At 46.6% G+C, this 25,838-nt stretch overlaps 1 protein-coding gene across 1 annotated transcript in view; it reads left to right on the top strand.

The window, feature by feature from the left end:
* DDI2 (DDI proteasomal shuttling factor 2) overlaps positions 1-25,838 on the top strand; it is a 48,783-nt gene that overhangs the window by 1,820 nt on the left and 21,125 nt on the right. The window contains exon 2 of the mRNA XM_077260433.1: positions 24,617-24,761. Coding sequence (XP_077116548.1) covers positions 24,617-24,761 — 145 coding nt within the window. The remainder of the gene's footprint in view (positions 1-24,616; positions 24,762-25,838) is intronic.

Genomic DNA, 25,838 nt, shown 5'->3' with positions numbered 1-25,838 from the left:
GAAAAAATCGCATCGCGGAAAAAAAAGCAACATGTTCATTAAATTTGCAGAATTGCTGGGATTCCGCACACCTAGGAATGCATTGTTCTACTTACTTTCCGCATGTGGCTATGCCCACCATGCGGGAAGTAAGCAGATCATGTGCGGTTGGTACCCAGGGTGGAGGAGAGGAGACTCTGTCCTATGCTGTAATGGGAGCATAAATCACACACCGACCCAGGCCACACACCAGCTCATACGCGCTGCCACCATTCATCGAATACACGGGCGATGAGTCCCGGAAAATAATAATAATACTAATAAAAATGTCTATCACTCATAAGGCTCACACACCTTTAGGCTATGGATTCCTTAGAACCTTCAAGGTTCAACTTGTTAAAGTTTTATACTCTCCTCCACGGACTGGGCACCATATAATTGATAAAAAAAAAAAAATAGTGATATACTCACCTTCGATGGCCCCCGGAGTCTTCCCGCCTCTCAGGTGCATGCTGCCGCTTCCGTTCCTATAGATGTTGTGTGTGAAGGACCTGCGATGACGTCGCGGTCTTGTGATTGGTCGCGAGACCGCTCATGTGACTGCTCACGTGACTGCGACGTCATCGAAGGTCCTGCACACACACACCATCTATAGGAACGGACGCCGCTGAGGAGATCGGCTGTCTGCAGGTGAGTATAACTATTTTTTTTATTATTTTTAAACATTCTATCTTTTACTATTGATGCCGCATAGGCAGCATCTATAGTAAAAAGTTGGTCACACTTGTCAAACACTATGTTTGACAAGTGTGACCAACCTGTCAGTCAGTTTTCCAAGCGATGCTACAGATCGCTTGGAAAACTTTAGCATTCTGCAAGCTGATTTCGCTTGCAAAATGCTAAAAAAAACCGCAAAAAAAAATGCGGATTTCTTGCAGAAAATTTCCGGTTTTCTTCAGGAAATTTCTGCAAGAAATCCTGACGTGTGCACATACCCTCAGGCCAATATCATAACTGCTGCCTGTTTGATTGGGCACGGCCGCTCTACTAATGAATATATATTATTTTCCTCTGGAGACACTTGTGAGATGGTTCCCAGGAATAGCTAACCTCCAAGCAATTAACATCTCCCCTCCAAGCACTAGGAGGTGTCAAGTGTTCCTTTCTTCTTGGCTCTAGCTAGGCCTCCTGGTGAGATTTGGAGACAGAGGTCTTAAGGTACCGTCACATTTAGCGACGCTGCAGCGATCTAGACAACGATCTAGATCGCTGCAGCGTCGCTGTGTGGTCGCTGGAGAGCTGTTACACAGACAGCTCTCCAGCGACCAACGATGCCGGTCCCCGGATAACCAGGGTAAACATCAGGTTACTAAGCGCAGGGCCGCGCTTAGTAACGCGATGTTTACCCTGGTTACCGGTGCTAATGTAAAAAAAAAACAAACACTACATACTTACATTCCGGTGTCTGTTCCCCGGCGCTGTGCTTTCCTGCACTGACTGTGAGCGCCGGCCGGAAAGCACAGCGGTGACGTCACCGCTGTAATCTGCTTTACGGCTGGCCGGCGCTGACAGTGCAAGAAAGCACAGCGCCGGGGGACAGACACCGGAATGTAAGTATGTAGTGTTTGTTTTTTTTACATTTACACTGGTAACCAGGGTAAACATCGGGTTACTAAGCGCGGCCCTGCGCTTAGTAACCCGATGTTTACCCTGGTTACCAGTGAAGACATCGCTGAATCGGCGTCACACACGCCGATTCAGCGATGTCTGCGGGAGTCCAGCGACGAAATAAAGTTCTGGACTTTCTGCTCCGACCAACGATGGCACAGCAGGATCCTGATCGCTGCTGCGTGTCAAACTCAACGATATCGCTATCCAGGACGCTGCAACGTCACGGATCGCCAGCGATATCGTTCAGTGTGAAGGTACCTTTACTCGTCCCAAGGAAGTACCTATTAACACCTAGGTGCGACTTGCCTTCAGGATAGATGTTACATTATCACTAGTCACACATATAACCCTATATATATGTCACTACACACACATATATATATATATATATATATATATATATATATATATATATATATATATATATATATATATATATACATATTTCACCACACCTCCCTCCTTATGAACGTGCATGGGGGTTGACTTACAGGTCAGCTCCTGAGCACGTATCTGGTTCTGCCCCATCTTGGCGAGAGAGGCCATCAGCATTGCCATGATCGACTCCCTTCTTGTGCTGAATTGTGAAATCATATTGCTGAAGTATCAAACTCCATCTCAGCAATTTCCCATTGTCCCCAACTACTCTGTTGAGCCAACTCAATAGGTTATGATCTGTGATCACGGTGAAGTTGCGCCCATAGAAGTATGGTTGCAGCTTCTGCAGAGCCCACACAATTGCCAAACATTCTTTTTCAATGGTGGCATAAGCCACTTCTCTGGGCAGGAGTTTCCTGCTTAGGTACAGAATTGGGTGTTCCTCTCCTTGTTGGTTCACCTGGCTGAGAACTGCACCTAGCCCATAGGTGCTGGCATCTGTCTGCACTACAAACCTGCGAGTGAAATCTGGGGTTTTTGTATCACCTTGAGTTTCAGCATCTCCTCTACCTGTTCCCTCATGTGTGCCTTCACCTCTGCTGACACACGGTATGCAGACTGCCGTACTGGGGGATTAGTACCAGTGTCCAGGGCTGTATTTGCCATTAGGCACTTGAGGGCATGTGCCTAGGGCGGGGACAATGCAGGGGGTGGCACCTGAGCAAGGTTTGTTTTTTTTGTTTTTTTGTTTGTTTTTTTTCCTGGGTCTCCTCCCGACCGACCAACCCCCTCGCGCCCTCCCCCCGGCCGCCCGCCTCCCACCCACCCTCCTTGAAGAGGATACTCACCTTGCTCCAGCAATGCCTGGTCTCGGCGTACACAGCTCGTCCTGAATGAGCGGTCACGTGGTACCGCTCATTAAGGTCATGACCTTAATGAGCGGTATCACCTGACCGCTTATGCAGGAAGAAGGTGCTGCGCAGGTAGTCGGGACAGAGCGAAAGGGATGTCGGCGAGGAACAGGTAAGTATGAGGGACGGGGGGGATGAAGGAGGACATAAGCCGGAGCGCCATGGAAGATGGGAGGGGGGGTGGAGAGATAAGCCATGCATTCGGGGGGGGGGGAATATGAGCCATGCATACAGGAGAGGGGAATATGAGCCATGCATACAGGAGGGGAGAATATGAGCCATGCATTCGGGGGGGGGGGGGGGAGGAATATGAGCCATGCATACAGGAGGGGGAATATGAGCCATGCATACAGGGGGGGAATATGAGCCATGCATTCAGGGGGGAATATGAGCCATGCATACAGGGGGGTAATATGAGCCATGCATACAGGGGGTAATATGAGCCATGCATTCAGGGGGGGAATATGAGCCATGCATATGGGATGGGAGGGAGATGAGCCATGCATACAGGGGGGGGGGGGGGTCATTATACAGTATTGAGCATCATGTGGGATCATTATACAGTATGGAGAACTGTGTGTGGCCGTTATACAGTATAGAGCATCATGTGTGGCCGTTATACAGTATGGAGCATCATGTATGGCCAATGGCCATTATACAGTATTGAGCATCATGTGGGATCATTATACAGTATGGAGAACTGTGTGGCCATTATACAGTATGGAGCACTATGTGTGGCCATTATACAGTATGGAGCACTATGTGTGGCCATTATACAGTATGGAGCATCATGTGTGGCTATTATACAGTATGGAGCACTATGTGTGGCCATTATACAGTATGGAGCATCATGTGTGGCCATTATACACTATGGAGCATCATGTGTGGCGATTATACAGTATGTAGCACTGTGTGGCCATTATACAGTATGGAGCACTGTGTGGCCATTATACAGTATGGAGCATCATGTGTGGCCATTATACAGTATGGGGCATCATGTGTGGCCATTATACAGTATGGAGCATCATGTGTGGCCATATTTTTTTGTTTATAGTTATTGTATATAAAACCGTGTGAGCAGCAGTGCTAAATGGCTGTGGTTGGGACGTGGATATGGGTGGGACTAGTTGTGAAATGGGTGTGGTCAGAGGCGTGGCCTAAAATTTGCTGCGGCGCACGTAGTACCTCCTTCCCTTCTTCAAAAGTTGGGAGGTATGGTACCGCATTTGCCAGATCATGGCAAGTGCCGCAAATCCCATAGGGAATGAATGAGGCCAAACGCAGTGTTGCCGTAAGTGATCCGTTACGCGGCAGATGCAGAAAAACTGCCGGATCTGCTGCAAAAGGCGACTTTCACATCAGCGATTCTTGCCAAAGTCACTGCCGATAGTGTCATACTCACCAAAGGGGGAGGCAGCACTAAAAGTGCCTAGGGCAGCAGAAACTCTAAATACGGCCCTGCCAGTGTCCACATGGTGAGCTGCTAAGTGTGTCCTCCCAGGCTCCCCTGTGAAGACTTCGGTGAACTCGCTGAGCGCCCCCATCAGCTCAGACCTCTGACTGTGGGATAGCTCAGGGTTAAACTCTGCTGACTCCAGGGACTCCATGTACTGAGTCCCGGCCCCCACATCCAGTAACAGATCAGCCTTCCCCTCTTCAGGCAGGCTACAGACAGGTAAGACACAGGCCTCCCTGGCATGATGAGCCTTCAACATATTTACATGAAACACTTTCTGACGCTTTGCATGCTCATCTAGTGTCACCACATAATTAACATCATTCAGCCGCTTATGTACAGTATATGTTCCCTCCCATGCGGCCTGCAATTTATTCTGTATCATAAGGACCAACACCCAAACCTTCTGCCCTTCCTCGTGGGCCCTTAGTCTGGCATTACGGTCGTACCAGACCTTCTGGTTGATTTGGGCCTGCGTCACGTTCTCATGGGCCAGGTTGCTCAGTTTTTGCATTCTCTCTCTGAGCCGCAGTACATATTCGACCACTGAGACTCCAGTAGTTCTGGGGTCGTCCTCCCAACAGTCCTTAATCAAATCAAGTGGCCCCCTGACCCTCCTCCTATAAACCAGTTCAAAGGGGGAGAATCCAGTAGACGCCTGGGGTACCTCTCTGTAGGCAAACAAATGGGGGAGGTACCGCTCCCAGTCTCTCCCTTCAGTCTCCACCAGCATTTTGAGCATTTGTTTTAATGTTCCATTGAAACGCTCGCAGAGTCCGTTGGTTTGGGGATGATAGGCGCTGGCCACAAAATTCTGCACTTGTATTCTTTCACAGAGGCTTTCCATCAGATCAGACATGAACTGGGTTCCCTGATCGGTCAACATTTCCCTGGGGAAACCCACACGAGGTAACACAGTCAGTAAAGCATCCGCCACTTTGTCTGCTCGGATGGAGGATAGTGCCACAGCTTCCGGGTATCGTGTAGCATAGTCCACCACTGTGAGAATGTACTTTTTGCCAGAGCTGCTAGGGATTGCTGGAAAGGTTCATCGATCACAGCAGGCAGTGGTATCAATGGAAGTTTCTGTATATTCCCAGAATTTTCAACTCTCTGACAAACTACTCACGATCGGCAGTAATGGGCAATATCTGTCCCCATCTTGGGCCAATAGAAGTTATGTGTCAGGCAAGCTTTAGTCTTTTGTATTCCAAGGTGTCCGGCCAAAGGAATTTCATAGGCAATTCTCAATAATTGTTCCCTAAATGGATAAGGGACGATCAGCCGCCGTTCATAGTCCCAAGTTTCTGTAGTATCCGTGGGGATAGTCTCTGTATACAGTCTGCCCTGGTCCCAGTATACTCTCTCTTTGTCAGAAGCAGCAGGGGGTCGGTCTGCAAGACATCTGAGCTCCTCCAGACTGACATCTGTCTGCAGAGCCTCCTGGAAGCTCTGACGGTCAGCCTGCAGGTCCTGGCCTAGTGTGACTGCCAGGCCCTGGTCTGAAGCTGAGTTTTCAATGTCTGTTATCAGGGACTTTGGTGGGTCTGCCATGTATGGAGGCTCCGGGACCACAGTATGGGCCTCCTGTCCTGGCAGTTCTGTCTGACACTCATCCTCTAATCTCTGGGCCTGAGTCTGAGCCGCAGCCTGACTCCAGGTCACAGCTGCCACATACAGTGGGGCAAAAAAGTATTTAGTCATTCAGCAATAGTGCAAGTTCCACCACTTAAAAAGATGAGAGGCGTCTGTAATTTACATCATAGGTAGACCTCAACTATGGGAGACAAACTGAGAAAAAAAAATCCAGAAAATCACATTGTCTGTTTTTTTATCATTTTATTTGCATATTATGGTGGAAAATAAGTATTTGGTCAGAAACAAAATTTCATCTCAATACTTTGTAATATATCCTTTGTTGGCAATGACAGAGGTCAAACGTTTTCTGTAAGTCTTCACAAGGTTGCCACACACTGTTGTTGGTATGTTGGCCCATTCCTCCATGCAGATCTCCTCTAGAGCAGTGATGGTTTTGGCTTTTCGCTTGGCAACACGGACTTTCAACTCCCTCCAAAGGTTTTCTATAGGGTTGAGATCTGGAGACTGGCTAGCCCACTCCAGGACCTTGAAATGCTTCTTACGAAGCCACTCCTTCGTTGCCCTGGCGGTGTGCTTTGGATCATTCTCATGTTGAAAGACCCAGCCACGTTTCATCTTCAATGCCCTTGCTGATGGAAGGAGGTTTGCACTCAAAATCTCATGATACATGGCCCCATTCATTCTTTCATGTACCCGGATCAGTTGTCCTGGCCCCTTTGCAGAGAAACAGCCCCAAAGCATGATGTTTCCACCACCATGCTTTACAGTAGGTATGGTGTTTGATGGATGCAACTCAGTATTCTTTTTCCTCCAAACACGACAAGTTGTGTTTCTACCAAACAGTTCCAGTTTGGTTTCATCAGACCATAGGACATTCTCCCAAAACTCCTCTGGATCATCCAAATGCTCTCTAGCAAACTTCAGACGGGTCCGGACATGTACTGGCTTAAGCAGTGGGACACGTCTGGCACTGCAGGATCTGAGTCCATGGTGGCGTAGTGTGTTACTTATGGTAGGCCTTGTTACATTGGTCCCAGCTCTCTGCAGCTCATTCACTAGGTCCCCCCGCGTGGTTCTGGGATTTTTGCTCACCGTTCTTGTGATCATTCTGACCCCACGGGGTGGGATTTTGCGTGGAGCCCCAGATCGAGGGAGATTATCAGTGGTCTTGAATGTCTTCCATTTTCTAATTATTGCTCCCACTGTTGATTTCTTCACTCCAAGCTGGTTGGCTATTGCAGATTCAGTCTTCCCAGCCTGGTGCAGGGCTACAATTTTGTTTCTGGTGTCCTTTGACAGCTCTTTGGTCTTCACCATAGTGGAGTTTGGAGTCAGACTGCTTGAGGGTGTGCACAGGTGTCTTTTTATACTGATAACAAGTTTAAACAGGTGCCATTACTACAGGTAATGAGTGGAGGAAAGAGGAGACTCTTAAAGAAGAAGTTACAGGTCTGTGAGAGCCAGAAATCTTCATTGTTTGTTTCTGACCAAATACTTATTTTCCACCATAATATGCAAATAAAATGATAAAAAAACAGACAATGTGATTTTCTGGATTTTTTTTCTCAGTTTGTCTCACATAGTTGAGGTCTACCTATGATGTAAATTACAGACGCCTCTCATCTTTTTAAGTGGTGGAACTTGCAGTATTGCTGAATGACTAAATACTTTTTTGCCCCACTGTAATTACAGTCCTGTGCACTGGGACATTTGCCCTCCTCGCACGGGATCTCAGGTGGGTCTCCTTCTTCCACCTTCTCTGCATCATTTACTTGCAAGGGAGGAACATAGTGGGACACCATCCTCCCCAGGTCCGTGCCTAGCAACACATTGGTGGGAATAGCCTCTGATACTCCCACTTCTCTCAGTCCTTTCCCTGCTCCCCAGTCCAGGTACACACGGGCCATGGGCAGGCAGGGCTGACCCCTCCAATCCCGGTTATAGACATAGTCTTTCCTGGTATGATATCGGCTGGGGTTATCATGGCTGGACGCACCAGGGTCACCTCTGCCCCAGTGTCTCTGAGACCAATGGTGACTTTATTGCCAACAGTGACAGATTGGCAGTTCTCATTCGCCCTCGCATCAGAGCCGGCTACAAAGAGGACAGACGGTGAGGGCACAGACGGCTTTGTGGTGGCAGTTGGGGGTTTCTCCCTATCAGGGCAGACAGCGCTAAGATGTCCCACTTTGTTGCAGGAGAAGCACCGGCGTGCTTCGCCTAGAGAATGTCTATTCCCCGGGGCCCCATAGAAGGTGGGCTTGGACAGCACTGGTGATCGGCCGGCAGAGGGAGAAGGGTCCCCATTTGGCTTACCTCCCCTCCAGCTGAATCCCGATGGCTTCCGCACCCCAGGCATCCTGTTAGCCACATAGCAGTCCGCGATCCTTGCAGCCTGATCCGCAGTTTGTGGCTCCCGATCACATACAAATTGTCATACATCCGTGGGGCACATGTGAAGAAATTGATCCTTGACCATAAGATCCGTTAAGTCCTCAAAACTGTTAACAGAAAGTCCCCTAACCCATTGGTGGAACATGGTCCTCAAGGTGCTCACAACATCCGCATAGCTGTCCGTTGATCCACGTTGTAGGTTCCGGAACTTTCTACGATATACTTCTGGTGTTAGGTTGTTTTTCCTGATCAGGGCCTCTTTTATGGCCTCAAAGTTCGCGTCTAGCTCTGGTGGGAGGCCAGCAAAAACTTCCAGGGCCTTGCCTCTCAACCCTGGAGATACTGTGCCCACTGCTCACGGGGTAGATGGTACTGCCTGCAGGTTTTTTCAAATCCCCGCAGGAAAGTATCTAAGTCCGTATCCTTCTCCATCACAGGGAAGTTTTCAAGACGTAGCCTCCTTGCATTTATGTCCTGGGAGGGGGTTATCTGAGGACTGATACCCTGCTCTAGTTGAGCCATCTGAAGCTGGAAAGCTCTCTCCTCCCAGCGTTCTGCAGCCTCTCTCTCAGCCTGTCGGTCTGCAGCCTGTCGGTACTGTAGAATCAGCTGCATGCGCAGATTGGGATCACTTGTTCCCAGACGTTGTGAGTCCATTTGTAAAGTACAGTCCATAGGCTCCTCAGCACTGGCATTTCCATCAGGCATCTCCGGTGCAAGAGCTGGCATTGCTGGGTCTCTCTGAGGTGGGCTCTCTCCTTGCCCAGATGTTCCAGCACTTTGCTCTATGTCCTGTTCGACCAAGGCGCGTATCAGCAGCTCCTTGGATCTGTCGGCTGTCTCTATTCCTCTCTGGTCACAGAGGTCGGTCAGAGCTTCTTTGCTCTGCTTCTTGTACTGGGCTGCCATATCGATGTACAGCCTTTGCCAAATAAAAGATAGAATAGAAAAACGGGGAGGGGAAACTGTTTGCAAGTATGTCTAAGTAAGCACTGAGTTGAACCTTGAAGAACTGGTGCACTCCTCGCAAGGATACCAATTCTTTAGTACAGGGAATAATTGCTTAAACCATGCACTAATGCTCTAATAGAAATAATTCTATCCCACCGCTTGCCACCAATTGTCACGGATCCCTACTCCGTGGTGTCACTAATTCGTCACGTGCCTGCTCTCACATGACTTGGGGTTGTGCCTGCAAGGGTTAATCTATCTCCCCACTCTCAGTCCAGCATTCAACCTCTGTCCTATGCTGTAATGGGAGCATAAATCACACACCGACCCAGGCCACACACCCGCTCATACGCTCTGCCACCACTCATCGAATACACGGGTGATGAGTCCCGGAAAATAATAATAATACTAATAAAAATATGTCTATCACTCACAAGGCTCACACACCTTTAGGCTATGGATTCCTTAGAACATTCAAGGTTCAACTTGTTAAAGTTTTATACTTTAATAACAAAAATCTCAGTGCTTACAATAAGAAAAGGTATAAAAATATGATAATAAAAAGACATACAACTTATGCAAAACAGTATCAAAATAAACAGGAGAAACTTACAGAAGTTATCTAACTGGTAGTTGCTTCTGCTCCCTGAGGGTAGGATGAATGTAGTTTGGATCACAACAGCTTCTCAGGCTGCCCTCACATGTGAACACAATTCTCTGTCTGCAGCCTAAATTTATAACTTTGGTCTGAGGTCAGGTTTCTAGACCGGCCCCTCAGGCCAATATCATAACTGCTGCCTGTTTGATTGGGCACGGCCGCTGTACTAATGAATATATATTATTTTCCTCTGGAGACACTTGTGAGATGGTTCCCAGGAATAGCTAACCTCCAAGCAATTAACATCTCCCCTCCAAGCACTAGGAGGTGTCAAGTGTTCCTATCTTCTTGGCTCTAGCTAGGCCTCCTGGTGAGATTTGGAGACAGAGGTCTTACTTGTCCCAAGGAAGTACCTATTAACACCTAGGTGCGACTTGCCTTCAGGATAGATGTTACATTATCATTAGTCACACATATAACCCTAGACATATGTCACTACACACATATATATATATATATATATATATATATATATATATATATATATATATATATATATATATATATATATATATATATATACACACATATTTCACCACATGCAGTTAATAAGAAGAAATCTATAAATTTGTCCTCAGAAAAAGTATTGCCTCTGTCAGATCCTCCTTCATGGATGCCCTCAGATCTGATCTAATTATTTTGAGAGCAGAGAACAACCTCTCTACACTAACATGGGTTAGTGGCAAAGCAGTAACCACTCGGGCAACATCTCTGACAATGTCAGGATACAGAGGAATCGCTTGTTGCTCTTATTTTTGATGAACGGTCAAATTTCTCAATTTCTTTTAGTGCACATGAAAAATTCTGCTGAAATGTACTGGCTGTGTTCTTTGATGGGGATGACTCTTCTTCTATGCGGGAAAGCTTTGCACGGTCCTTGCGATCCAAATATTTTTCAAAATTAAATTCTTCATCAGTTGATGAGGGTGAAGATGTGGCAGGACGACAAAATTCTTCTTGTTCCTCCTGACTGTTCTGCAACCCTTTCATCCTTACTGCTATTTCAAACAGAGCTTCTTTTCCTTTAGTTAGCTGTGGATCATCTAGAATTATCCGATGCATTGGGTCTACATAAACAGCTGCCAAAAGAATGTTATTTTGTAATAGTAGCTCCTCTCTCCGTTTCATTGATGTAACAATGCCACTTGCAATTAACCCTCCTCTTTGGGACAGGCGAAACATCAGGTTCTTCCACTCCTTTAAGAAAATACCTGGAGTTAAAGGGGTTGTCCACTACTTTCAATTAACCCCCCAATGTATCCCCCCTGGGCCCCTGATGAATTGTGTAATTACCTTCCGTTGCCGTTTTCGCCTGAGCGGCGCTATTCCGGCGGCTGAGTCCGGGTCACGTGACCCCCAGGCTGCAGCCACCGCTTATTTCCGCCGACGTCACGTCAATTTCCAGACTCTGGAAATTGACGTGACGTCTGCAGCAGGCGTGAGCCAGCCTCACAGTCAGCAGTCACTCATCAAGAGTGACTGGGCTGTGGGCGGGGCTGGTGGCTGCCTGTGGGGCTGTGCTGGGGGTGGGCGGGGCTAGGCAGGGATGATTGTGCGGGCCGACGCCGGGGCTCTGTGTGCCGGCGCCGGTATGTGGGGGCCGGGGCTCTGCGTGCCGGCGCCGGTATTTGCTGGGTCTGCTGGGGGGGGTCTTTGGGGTGTGTGTGTGTGTGTGTGTGTCTCTGTGTGCAGACTTGTAGTCCCATCGGGCTCTGCCTGCTACAGTGACAGTGAGTGACACATTAGCCAATGATGGGACAGTAGTAGTCCCATCATCCGGCTAATGTGTTGAATGTAAAAAAAAAAAAAATATACACATATACAGTACATACATACATACAACACATACCATGTGACATGTAACAACATGCGACATGTGACAACATGCAACATACGACATGCAATGACATGCAGCATGCGACGACATGCAACATGTGACATGCGACATGCACCATGCGACGACATGCACCATGCGACGACATGTGCCATGCACCATGCGACGACATGCACCATGCGACACCATGCAGCGACATGCACCATGCAACAACATGCACCATGCGACAACATGCGACATGCACCATGCGGCAACATGCACCATGCGACAACATGCACCATGCAACGACATGCACCATGCAACGACATGCACCATGCGGTGACATGCGACGACATGCACCATGTGACGACATGCGCCATGCGATAACATGCACCATGCAACGACATGCACCATGCGACGACAAGCGACGACATGCACCATGCGACGACTGGCGACATGTGAAGACATGCACCATGCGGCGACATGCACCATGCGGCGACATGCAACATATGACATGCACAATGCGACGACATGCACCATGCGACGACATGCACCATACGACGACTGGCGACATGTGAAAACATGCGACATGCACCATGCGACGACATGCACCATGCGGCGACATGCACCATGCAACATATGACATGCACCATGCGACGACATGCACCATGCGACAACATGCGACATCATGCGACATGCACCATGCGACGACCTGCAACATGCGACAACATGCGACGACATGCACCATGTGACGCATTGCAACATGCACCATGCGATGACATGCGTCATGCTGCATGCAACATGCAATGACATGCAACATGTGACATGCAACATGCCACATACAGTACGTACATACAACATACATAGACATACAGTACATATAACATAGAATACATACTCACCATCACTTGTCACCTTGATCCCCGAAGCCAGTGTCATCTGTAAAAAATATTAAAATAATAAACAACCAATATACTCCCTGATCCGCAGAAATCCAATTAAAAAGAGTGTCCCTCGACGATCTCCCGTGGAGAGCAGGAGCATCTGCTGATGCGACTGCTCCCTAGGGGCTCCAGGAATACAATGATGGAAGGTATCCTTCCACAATGTATTCCTCACAATGTATTCCTACGCCCCTGTGAGAAAATAGTCCCTAGTCTCACTTTATGCCATTGCTGTTGAGAAATGTTCCCAGGCAGCAATTGCCATAAAGTGAGCCTGTCCTCAGGTAACCTCAGTGATGCACTGCAGGAGCCATTGTCTCCTGTCAGTGTGTCACTGAGGGTCCTATGGAGCAGTGACATCACCCGATGTCACTGTTCTATAGGGGAGATCGTCGTGGGACACTCGTTATTGGACTACGGCGGACAGGTAGTATACGGTTTGTTATTTTACGTTTTTTGCAGGCGTTGAAGTATGGTAAGTATGGTGAATTGAAGAATATTAACCCCTTAAGCCCCGAGGGTGGTTTGCACGTTAATGACCGGGCCAATTTTTACAATTCTGACCACTGTCCCTTTATGAGGCTATAACTCTGGAACGCTTTGACGGATCTTGGCGATTCTGACTTTGTTTTCTCGTGACATATTGTACTTCATGTTAGTGGTAAAATTTATTCGATACAACTTGCGTTTATTTGTGAAAAAAATGGAAATTTGGCAAAAATTTTGAAAATTTTGCAATTTTCCAACTTTGAATTTTTATGCCCTTAAATCACAGACATATGTCACGCAAAATACTTAATAAGTAACATTTCCCACATGTCTACTTTACATCAGTACAATTTTGGATCCAAAATTTTTTTTTGTGACGGAGTTATAAGGGTTAAAAGTTGACCAGCAATTTCCCATTTTTACAACACCATTTTTTTTTAGGGACCACATCTCATTTGAAGTCATTTTGAGGGGTCTATATGATAGAAAATACTCAAGTGTGACACCATTCTAAAAACTGCACCCCTCAAGGTGCTCAAAACCACATTCAAGAAGTTTATTAACCCTTCAGGTGTTTCACAGGAATTTTTGGAATGTTTAAATAAAAATGAACATTTAACTTTTTTTCACACAAAATGTATTTCAGCTCCAATTTGTTTTATTTTACCAAGGGTAACAGGAGAAAATGGACCCCCAAAGTTGTTGTACAATTTGTCCTGAGTACGCTGATACCCCATATGTGGGGGTAAACGACTGTTTGGGCGTATGGCAGAGCTCGGAAGGAAAGGAGCGCCATTTGACTTTTCAATGCAAAATTGACTGGAATTGAGATGGGACGCCATGTTGCGTTTGGAGAGCCCCTGATGTGCCTAAACACTGAAACCCCCTACAAGTGACACCATTTTGGAAAGTAGACCCCCTAAGGAACTTATCTTGATGTGTGGTGAGCACTTTGACCCACCAAGTGCTTCACAGAAGTTTATAATGCAGAGCCGTAAAAATAAAAAATCATATTTTTTCACAAAAATGATCTTTTCGCCCCCAATTTTTTATTTTCCCAAGGGTAAGAGAAGAAATTGGACCCCAAAAAATGTTGTGCAATTTGTCCTGAGTACGCTGATACCCCATATGTGGGTGTAAACCATTGTTTGGGCGCATGGCAGAGCTTGGAAGGGAAGGAGCGCCATTTGACTTTTCAATGCAAAATTGACTGGAATTGAGATGGGACGCCATGTTGCGTTTGAACAGCCCCTGATGTGCCTAAACATTGAAACCCCCCACAAGTGACACCATTTTGGAAAGTAGACCCCCTAAGGAACTTATCTAGATGTGTTTTGAGAGCTTTGAACCCCCAAGTGTTTCACTACAGATTATAACGCAGAGCCGTGAAAATAATTTTTTTTTTTTCTCAAAAATGATTTTTTAGCCCCCAGTTTTGTATTTTCACAAGGGTAACAGGATAAATTAGACCCCAGAAGTTGTTGTCCAATTTGTCCTGAGTACGCTGATACCCCATATGTGGGGGGGAACCACTGTTTGGGTGCATGACAGAGCTCGGAAGGGAAGGAGCGCCATTTGGAATGCAGCCTTAAATGGATTGGTCTGCAGGCGTCACGTTGCATTTGCAGAGCCCCTGATGTACCCAAACAGTACAAACCCCCCACAAGTGACCCCATATTGGAAACTAGACCTCCCAAGGAACTTATCTAGATGTGTTGTGAGAACTTTGAACCCCCAAGTGTTTCACTACAGTTTATAACGCAGAGCCGTGAAAATAAAACATCTTTTTTTTCCCACAAAAATGGTTTTTAGCCCCCCAAATTTTTATTTTCCTAAGGATAACAAGAGAACTTGGACCCCAGAATTTGTTGTTCAATTTGTCCCGAGTACGCTGATAACATATATGTTGGGGTAAACCCCTTTTTGGGCGCATGGGAGAGCTCGGAAGGGAAGGAGCACTGTTTACTTTTTCAACGCAGAATTGACTGGAATTGAGATTGGACGCCATGTCGCGCTTGGAGAGCCCCTGATGTGCCTGGACAGTGGAAACTCCCCAATTCTACCTGAAACCCTAACCCAAACACACCCCTAACCCTAATCCCAACGGTAACCCTAACCACACCCCTAGCCCTGACACACCCATAATTCTAATCCCAACCCTAATCCAAACCGTAAATGTAATCCAAACCCCAACCCTAACTTTAGCCCCAACCCTAACTTTAGCCCCAACCCTAACTTTACCTCCAACCCTAGCCCTAACCCTACCCCTAACCCTAAACGTGACTGAAATACGTGGCACTGAAATACGTGGCACTGAAATACGTGGCACTGAAATACGTGGCACTGAAACACGTGGCACTGAAATACGTGATACGTGGCACTGAAATACGTGGCACTGAAATACGTGGCACTGAAATACGTGGCACTGAAATACGTGGCACTGAAATACATGGCACTGAAATACATGATACGTGGCACTGAAATACGTGGCACTGAAATACGTGGCACTGAAATACGTGGCACTGAAATACGTGGCACTGAAATATGTGGCACTGAAATACGTGATACGTGGCACTGAAACACGCGGCACTGAAATACGTGATACGTGGCACTGAAATACGTGCAACTGAAATACGTGGTACTAAAATATGTGGCACTGAAATACGTGATACGTGGCACTGAAATACGTGATACGTGGCACTGAAACACGTGGCACAGAAATACGTGGCACTGAAATACGTGGCACTTAAATACGTGGCACTTAAATACGTGGCACTTAAATACGTGGCACTATGACTGTCAGAAAATGTTCATTAAACGGTTAGGGGTGAGGTTAGGGGTAGAGTTAGGGTTAGGGTTTGGATCCCTTTATCACCTTGATGGTGGTGGGTGGCTTTTCAGTGTGTTTTCTGTTTTTTTTCGATAAAAACACATGCGTTTTTAACGCAAACAAACGCATGTTCTTAAAAACGCAAGAAAATACTGCAGGTTGTATTTCTGAAAATGAACGCATGCAGAAAAAAAACGCATGCGTTTGAAAACGCGACCAAACGCGTACAAAAAAACGCATGCGTTTTCAATGTTAAATATAGGGAAAAAACGCATGCGTTTTTTTGTGCAAAAAACGCTGCAGACAAAAACGCAAGTGTGAAACCAGCGACGCTTTTTATAGCAAAAAAGTTTTTGCGTCTCCACATTTTGAGACCTATAATTTTTCCACATTTTGCTCCACAGAGTCATGTGAGGTCTTGTTTTTTGCGGGACGAGCTGACGTTTTTATTGGTAACATTTTCGGACACGTGACAGTTTTTGATCACTTTTTATTCCGATTTTTGTGAGGCAGAATGACCAAAAACCTGCTATTCATGAATTTCTTTTGGGAGAGGCGTTTATACCGTTCCGCGTTTGATAAAATTGATAAAGCAGTTTTATTCGTCGGGTCAGTACGATTACAGCGATATCTCATTTATATCATTTTTTTATGTTTTGGCGCTTTTATACGATAAAAACTATTTTATAGAAAAAATAATTATTTTGGTATCGCTTTATTCTGAGGACTATAACTTTTTTATTTTTTTGCTGATGATGCTGTATGGCGGCTTGTTTTTTGCGGGACAAGATGACGTTTTCAGCGGTACCATGGATATTTATATCAGTCTTTTTGATCGCGTGTTATTCCACTTTTTGTTCGGCGGTATGGTAATAAAGCGTTGTTTTTTGCCTCGTTTTTTTTTTTTCTTACGGTGTTTACTGAAGGGGTTAACTAGTGGGGCAGTTTTATAGGTTGGGTCGTTACGGACGCGGCGATACTAAATATGTGTACTTTTATTGTTTTGTTTTTTTTATTTAGATAAAGAAATGTATTTATGGGAATAATATATATATTTTTTTTATTATTTATTTAGGAATTTTTTTATTTTTTTTTTTACACATGTGGAAAAATTTTTTTTTACTTTGTCCCAGGGGGGGACATCACAGATCGATGATCTGATAGTGTGCACAGCACTCTGTCAGATCACCGATCTCACTGACAGGGCTGCAGGCTTACCAGCGTCTGCTCTGAGCAGACACTCGGTAAGCCACCTCCTTCCCTGCAGGACCCGGATGCCGCGGCCATCTTGGATCCGGGACCTGCAGCCAGGAAGGAGGTAGGAGACCCTCGCAGCAACGCGATCACATCGCGTTGCTCCGGGGGTCTCAGGGAAGCCCGCAGGGAGCCCCCTCCCTGCGCGATGCTTCCCTATACCGCCGGTACACCGCGATCATGTTTGATCGCGGTGTGCCGGGGGTTAATGTGCCGGGGGCGGTCCGTGACCGCTCCTGGCACATAGTGCCGGATGTCAGCTGCGATAGGCAGCTGACACCCGGCCGCGATCGGCCGCGCTCCCCCCGTGAGCGCGGCCGATCGTGTATGACGTACTATCCCGTCACCGGGAATTAAGTCCCAGGTCACCTTGACGGGATAGTACGTCATACGGGATTAAGGGGTTAAAATACTTTTTTCCTAATGTGTGTGTGTGTTTTATTAACCCTTTATTAGTATTGGATTACTAATGGATAGGCGTCTTATTGACGCCTCTCCGTTATTAACCCGGCTTAATGTCACCTTACAATAGCAAGGTGACATTAACCCCTCATTACCCCATATCCCACCGCTACACAGGAGTGGGAAGAGGGGCTAAGTGCCGGAATTGGGGCATCTCACAGATGCGCCATTTCCGGGGTGGCTGCGGACTGGTATTTGTAACCGGGGGGGGGGGGACCAATATCCATGGCCCCTCTCTAGGCTATGAATATCAGCCCGCAGCTGTCTGCGTAGCCTTTCTGGCTATAAAATATAGGGGAACCCCACGTCATTTTTTGGTGGGTCCCCCTATTTTAATAGCCAGTAAAGGCTACGCAGACAGCTGTGGGCTGATATTCATAGCAGGCTACAAATATTGGCCTCTGGCCGTCGGCTTTCCCCCTCTGGCGCAGAAAATTGCGCGGGAGTCCGCCGTTTTTTTCCGTTTTTTAATTAAATTAAACACTCATAAAGGCCTATTTCACCCTTGCGTCGGTACGGGTCAGTCGCTATGCGTCGGGCCTGCGTACTGATGCACGTTGTGAAATTTGTGCACGTTGTGGGCAGCGGATGCAGTTTTTCAATGCATCCGCTGCCCATTCTGAAGTCCAGGGAGGAGGGGGCGTAGTTTTGGCCGTGCATGCGCGGTACAAAATGGCAGACGCGACAGACGAAAAAACTTTCACTTTAATGTTTTTTCGTCCCAACGGTCCGCCAAAACACGACGCATCCGTTGCACGACGGACGCGACGAGTGGCCATCCGTCGCGATCCGTCACTAATACAAGTCTATGGGTAAAAAACGCATCCTGCAAGCACAATTGCAAGATCCCTTTTTTTTCCCAAAAAGACGGATTGCTAAAAACGCAAGTGTGAAAGTAGCCTTAGGCTGCTTTCACACTAGCGTCGGTAAGGGGCCGTCGCGCTGCGTCGGCCCGACGTACCGACGCATACTGGTCCAATCTTAAGACGCTTCCGCTGCCCCATTGCAAGGTCCGGGGAGGAGGGGGCTGCGTTTCGCCCGCGCATGCGCGGTCGAAAATGGCGGACTAGACGCACAAAAAAAGTTACATGTAACTTTTTTTGTGCTGGCGGTGCGCCAAAACACGGCGCAACCGTCGCACGACGGTTGCGACGTGTGGCACTGCGTCGCTAATAAAAGTCTATGGAGAAAAAACGCATCCTGCGGACAACTTTGCAGGATGCGTTTTTTCTCCAGAACGACGCATTGCGATGTGCAGTGCACGACACTAGTGTGAAAGTAGCCTTAGAAACATCGGCCTTTCTATTATATATCTATGGATATATCTATCCATACATATATTTATAGATACATAGATGTAATCTATCCATATATTTGGCTGCTTTCACATCAGGTTTTTGCCGTCAGGCACAATCCGGCGAGTTTTGAAAAAAACTGATCTATTTTTTTCCGCCAGATCCGTTTTTTTCTCTTGGAGTTGTATTAGCGCCGGATTGCGCCTGATGGCCACACGTTTCATACGTTTTTTGCCGGATCCGTCAAAAAAGCTGTTTCATATCTCAGTTTCATACGTTTTTTGCCGGATCCATCGCTGTGCGTTTTTTCGCCGGACATAAAAAACGTTCCTCTGTATGTGTTTTCCGTCCGGCGAAAAAACGCACAGCGACGGATCCGGCAAAAAACGTATGAAACTGAGATGTGAAATGATGAATCCGGCCTTGGAATCCGTTTTTTCATTCATGTTTCCATTTAAATCATGCACATTTTCCGTTTATTTATTTCCAAAAACTGCATTAAAACCGCGCATAAACCGCACCAAAAAAAGTATCAAAACTGCACCAAAAACTGCATCAAAACTGCACCAAAAACTGCATCAAAACCTGGTGCAGTTTTGGTGCGGTTTTGATGCAGTTTTTGGTGCGGTTTTGATGCAGTTTTTGGTGCGGTTTTGATGCAGTTTTTGGTGCGGTTTTGATGCAGTTCTTGGTGCGGTTTTGATGCAGTTCTTGGTGCGATTTTGATGGAGTTTTTGGTCCGGTTTTTGTGCAGTTTTGATGCAGTTTTTGGATCGGTTTTGGTGCGGTTTTGATGCAGTTTTTGGTGCAGTTTTGATGCGTTTTTTATGCATTTTTTTGCACGGTTTTGATGCATTTTTTAATCGCTTTTGGTGTGGTTTTTGCGCGGTTTTTCTGCGTTTTGGAAAGCTAAATAAAGATGTATTATTGAACAAAAAAAAAAAGATTTGTGATGTCATTATTGTCCAACCTCCTCTTTTACATTTGTCCAACCCACACTCCATTACACACACAGATAGACATATAGATGATAGATGAAATGGATAGACAGAGCTACATATAGATAGATCTATAGATGCATACATCTATCTATTCATATATCTATCTATAGATATATCTGGATAGCTATATCTATTGATAGATGTATGGATAGCGTAGGGTGTGTGTCCACTGTCCGGATTACATCCGAATGAGCTGCAGATTGGATACTGCGTACTTGTAGTCCCATCGGATGATGCCTGCACACACACCCCAAAAGACCCCCTGCACAGCCCCGCACACACCTGAACAGACCCGCACAGCGCTGCACACACCCGAACAGGGCCGCACGCATCTGAACAGGGCCGCGCGCATCTGAACAGGGCCGCGCGCATCTGAACAGGGCCGCGCGCATCTGAACAGGGCCGCGCGCATCTGAACAGGGCCGCGCGCATCTGAACAGGGCCGCGCGCATCTGAACAGGGCCGCGCGCATCTGAACAGGGCCGCGCGCATCTGAACAGGGCCGCGCGCATCTGAACAGGGCCGCGCGCATCTGAACAGGGCCGCGCGCATCTGAACAGGGCCGCGCGCATCTGAACAGGGCCGCGCGCATCTGAACAGGGCCGCACTCATCTGAACAGGGCCGCACACATCTGAACAGCCCCGCACACCTAGCACACACCTGAACAGTCCCGCACAGCGCCGCACACACCTGAACAGCCCGCAGACCCAGCACACACATACACGCACACCGTCACTGCCCACATTCCGCCCAACACACTTCCCTCCTCCCGAACTGCAGCGTTTCTCGGACCCACATCCGCATCTAAACTGCAGATCTTTTTTACATCTGCGGTTTTGCTGCGCATGTGTTCCCGACTCAATGAAAGTCTAAGGCTATGTGCACACGTTGCAGATTATTTGCGGTTTTTTAGCGTTTTTGCGCTATAAAAACGCTATAAAACCGCAAATAATCTGCATACATTAAGCATCCCATCATTTTTAATGAAATCCGCAATTTCTGTGCACATGATGTGCGTTTTTCTGCATGAAAAATGCATTGCGGAAAAATAATGAACATGCTCATTAATTTTGCGGGTTTTTTCGCGGTTTTCCCACTGTCTAATGCAATGGGAAATGTCCGGGAAAAAACGTGTCAAAACCGCGCAAAAAACGTGCTAAAAAACGCATGCGGTTTTCATGCGGAAATCCGGCAGAAATGTCCGGATTTTCACGGAATTTTCTGCATGAATTCCTGAACGTGTGTAGGGGGCCTTAAGGTGCAGAAACGCTGCAATTCGGCACAAAAGAAGTGACATGCTGCAAGAAAAAAAAGCTGTGTTTCGGTGCGGCTTTTTCCGCAGCATGTGCACAAGTCCGCGGCTCCCATAGACTTACATTGGTTGTGCACTACACTGCGGATTTGATGCAATTCAGTGCGGATAAAAACCCTGCGGATCTGCAATCAAATCCGCAACGTGTGCACACAGCCTTAGCATTTAATGAACCTAGCAAAAAAGCCAAGCAAAAAACAAGTGTGGGATTGCACTTTTTTGCAATTTCATTGCACTTTGAATTTTTTTCACATTTTCTGTTACACGACATGGTAAAACCAATGGTGTCGTTCAAAAGTAGAACTTGTCCCGCAAAAGATAAGCCCCCACATGGCCATATTGACGGAAAAATTATGGCTCTGGAAAGAAGGGGAGCGATAAACGAAAACAAAAAAGCTCCAGGGGTGAAGGGGTTTAGAAACATGGATATGGACATCTCTTTGGAAATAGACAGATATATAGAGATATCTGTATGTATGCGTCTATCTATCTATTTGTTATCTATCTATTTGTTATCTATCCATCTATCCATTTATCCGTGTGTAATGGAGTGTGGGTTGTACTAATGTAAAAGAGGAGGTTGGACAGAAATGACATCACAAATCTTTTTGAAGATAGAGGGGGGAGAGGAGGGAGGGGTTGGGTGTCTTTTGGAGTGGGTGTGCCAGGTGCAGAGTTACAGGCGATTGCAATGCATCATGGAACTTGTAGTATTAGAGCACAGTAAGTTAGGAGAAAGGAAGTTGTCGATTAACCCCATGAGAGCTGGATCCAGCACTAAAGATGTGCTGCTACAGCATGATAAAAGGTAATATTGCTAAAATAAACACAGTAGATGTTTTCAGTGGCACATAATAGCAAGATTTATGAAAAAAAAAAAAAGGTTATAGTAGTGGACAACTTCTTTAAGTCCTCTGCTTGTAATTTTGTAGTCACTGTAAATGGGTGCTCTAGCAATTTTTCCAGCTCAGTCACCTGATTCCACTGACTTTCATTTAGCGTCAGTTGAGGGTTAGCCATGTCTACAAGAAAGGTTTTCAGTTCAACCAAGCGCTGAATCATTAAGTACTGCACCATCGTGTGGCTTGATCAATAATTGCCCCTTTTCCAGCATGTCTCTTCAAAATTGAGTCAACTTTAGGGGTTCTGGCAACAGTAGCCAATTTTCTCACCTTGCCAATCAGTGCAGCAGCATGTCCTTCTTGCAGACTGTCTCTTATAGCCAGCTGTAGCGTATGCATAACACAGCGCATGTGATGAATGAAAGAACGTATTGACAGTTTCAACAAGATCATCTAAACTATCATGTTGCTGTTCATCTGAAGCAACTTCAGTTTGCTCCTCAGTTACAATACTGTGTTCCTCTATTTCAAACATTTCTGTGTCTGAGGACCCAGAATGTTCTTCTAGCTGCTGGTCACCATCATTACTCTCATTCATTAGATTAATAGTACGTATCATATTTGAAGCATTGTCAGTTACGACAGAAAGAACTTGCTCTTTTTTAAGTTCATAGTCTTGCAGAACCTTTTCCACCAAGACCTGGAGAAACTCACTGGTGTGATGAGCTTTGGTGTCTTTTACTGCCAATGTCTTGGTAACTATTTCATTTTTGTCACAAACAAATCGGACATTGATGGCAAAATAGTTCACTCTGTGACGTGTGCAGGGATCCATTTTAAGAAACAGAAAGCGTCCCTTGAGAGTTTTTTTAAGTTCTTCCTTTTGTTTAAAAGGCTCTTAGATTAATAATTTTCTAATACTCTCTCTCTCCAGAGAAACACCAAGCTTGCAGGCCATTTCCCCATTCAGACACATAAAAGCTGGTCGTGAAAATAATGAAATAGGCACACTATCCTTTACAACAAGCTCTGTGATCTGTTTTTTAAATGTATCTACTGTCATTGTCACAGTAACTTTGTCACTGACAAAATATCTTGCAACTGATGGCAGCAAAGTTCTCTGCTCCTTTGTTTGGCTGGAAGAGCTGGGCACTGGTTCATTGGTTTGGATGCAGTCTTTCTCATCCACTGCTTTCAGTACTTCTGGATGAAAGCGCTGTAAATGTCTCTTTAGATTAGAAGCTCTGGTAGGAGCATTTTATCTTTTGCCTGAATATGCACTGATCTTGGCTTCACAGCATTTGTTTTCGTCTGGATCATTTGTCATACACTGACAGACATAACGTTTTCTATCTTGAGTGATGGTGAAATGTTCAAATATAGCTGATTTACCAGCGTAAACGTAAAAAAAACAAACAGTACATACTTACATTCTGGTGTCTGTCCCCCGGAGCTGTGCTTCTCTGCACTGTGTAAGCACCATAGCCGGAAAGCAGAGCGGTGACGTCAGACGTCACCGCTGTGCTCGCTTTCCGGCTGGCCGGCGCTCACAGTGCAGAGAAGCTGAGACGCCGGAGGACAGACACCGGAATGTGAGTATGTACTGTTTTTTTTTTTTTACGTTTACGCTGGTAACCACGGTAAACATCGGGTTACTAAGCGCGGCCCTGCGCTTAGTTACCCGATGTTTACCCTGGTTACAAGCGAACACATCGCTGGATCGCTGTCACACACAACGATCCAGCGATGTCAGCGGGTGATCAAGCAACGAAAGAAAGTTCCATACGATCTGCTACGACGTACGATTCTCAGCAGGGTCCCTGATCGCTGCTGCGTGTCAGACACTGCGATATCGTAACGATATCGCTAGAACGTCACGAATCGTCCCGTCGTAGCGATGAAAATGGCACTGTGTGACGGTACCCTAAGAAATGTCTCTATCTCCAGCAGAACTGCTTATCACTGTTGTTCATAGTTTGATAGAACATATATATTTGAGTAACATTTATAAAATTCATATGAAAGTTCAATTATGAAATATTAATAAATTTTTTTTCAAGCTGGAGTTGGAGTCGGTACATTTCTACCGACTCCAACTCCAACCAAAACTAACTCCGACTCCACGACTCCGACTCCACAGCCCTGGCGGGGACGTGTATGTACGTGGTGTAGACCGGCGGGGGCATGTATGTACGCGGTATAGACCGGAGGGGGCGGGGACGTGTATGTACGCCATATAGACCGGAGGTTCTATACCCCAGTGGGTAACGGCAATCGGAGCTCGATGTCGACCATGTTTGATGTGCTGGGCGCCGTGCCTCGCTGTGGGGGAGGGAATGGTTTCCTGTGACCCCCGTTGTCCTCCGCTTCTTGCAGATCATCTACGCTGAGCAGCCGCTGACCGACAACCAGCGATCTCTCTCCTCCTACGGCTTAAAGGATGGCGACGTGGTGGTCCTGCGGCAGAAAGATCCGGCCGACTCAAGGCCCTCCGCCCCCCGTCCTGCTGCAGCCTTCCCCGGTGAGACGCGGACCCCTGGAGTGCAGCACACATAGTCCCATCCTCCAGTCACTGCCAGAGCTGCGGATAATCGCTGCACACCACAACTCCCAGTGCAGCAGAGCGTGGATCTGTGGCTGCAGCTCTGGAGGTGACTGGAGCAGAGATGGCTGTCTCTTGTCTCCTCTCTGTGCAGGGTGTCATGGCAGCTGGTGGGCCACTAGTTCGTCACGTGCCTGCTCTCAGCACGTGACTGGGGATTGTGCCTGCAAGGGTTAATCTACCCACTCTCAGTCCAGCATTCAACCTCTGTCCTATGCTGTAATGGGAGCATAAATCACACACCGACCCAGGCCTCACACCCGCTCATACACACTGCCAACACACGGGCGGTGAGTCCCGGAAATATTACTACCACTGTCCGCCAAGCATAAGGATCACACACTGTAAGGCTATGGATTCTTTAGAGCATACAGGGTTCAGACTTATTAAAGTTTTATGCTCTAATATAAAAAGGTACAGTGCTTATAATAAAAAAGGTATAAAAATAAAGGGAATAAGTTCACATACAAATATGCAAACAGTGATAAAAATAAACGGGAGAAAATCTACAGAAATATCAAACTTTGCATTTTGATTCTCTGTCCCTGAGGGGGAGGGAATATGGGATGGCTCACATCAGCTTTCCAGGCTGCCCTCACATGTGAACATCTTTCTTTGTGTGTAGGCCTAATTTATAGAGTCAACCTGGAGGTCGAATTTCTAGACCAGCCTCTCAGGTTAATATTATAATTGCTGGTTTGTGACTGGATCATGGCCGCTCCACCAATGAGTGTTTTATTGTCTCTGAAACTCTTAGTGTAACGTTTCTCACAGATAGATAGTGTCAGGCTGTAATTGACATCTCTCTTCAAAAGAGCTAGAAGGTGTGAAATGTTTCCCCTTCCTGGTTCTTAGCGAGACCCCCTGGCGAGATTGGAGACAGTAGACTGCCTTCTCAGGATACTGTATGCTGTGACCCCTGGAGTCTCAGGACAGATGTTAAGTTACTAAAGACAAAAACCACGGCACTCAAGGATCCTGTGTGGTGCACAAGTC

Source organism: Ranitomeya variabilis, chromosome 4 (assembly GCF_051348905.1).
Source record: "Ranitomeya variabilis isolate aRanVar5 chromosome 4, aRanVar5.hap1, whole genome shotgun sequence".
Classification (NCBI taxonomy): Eukaryota; Metazoa; Chordata; class Amphibia; order Anura; family Dendrobatidae; genus Ranitomeya; species Ranitomeya variabilis.
The sequence above is the reverse complement of the archived record's forward strand: the minus strand, read 5'-3'. Positions and strand labels throughout refer to the sequence as shown.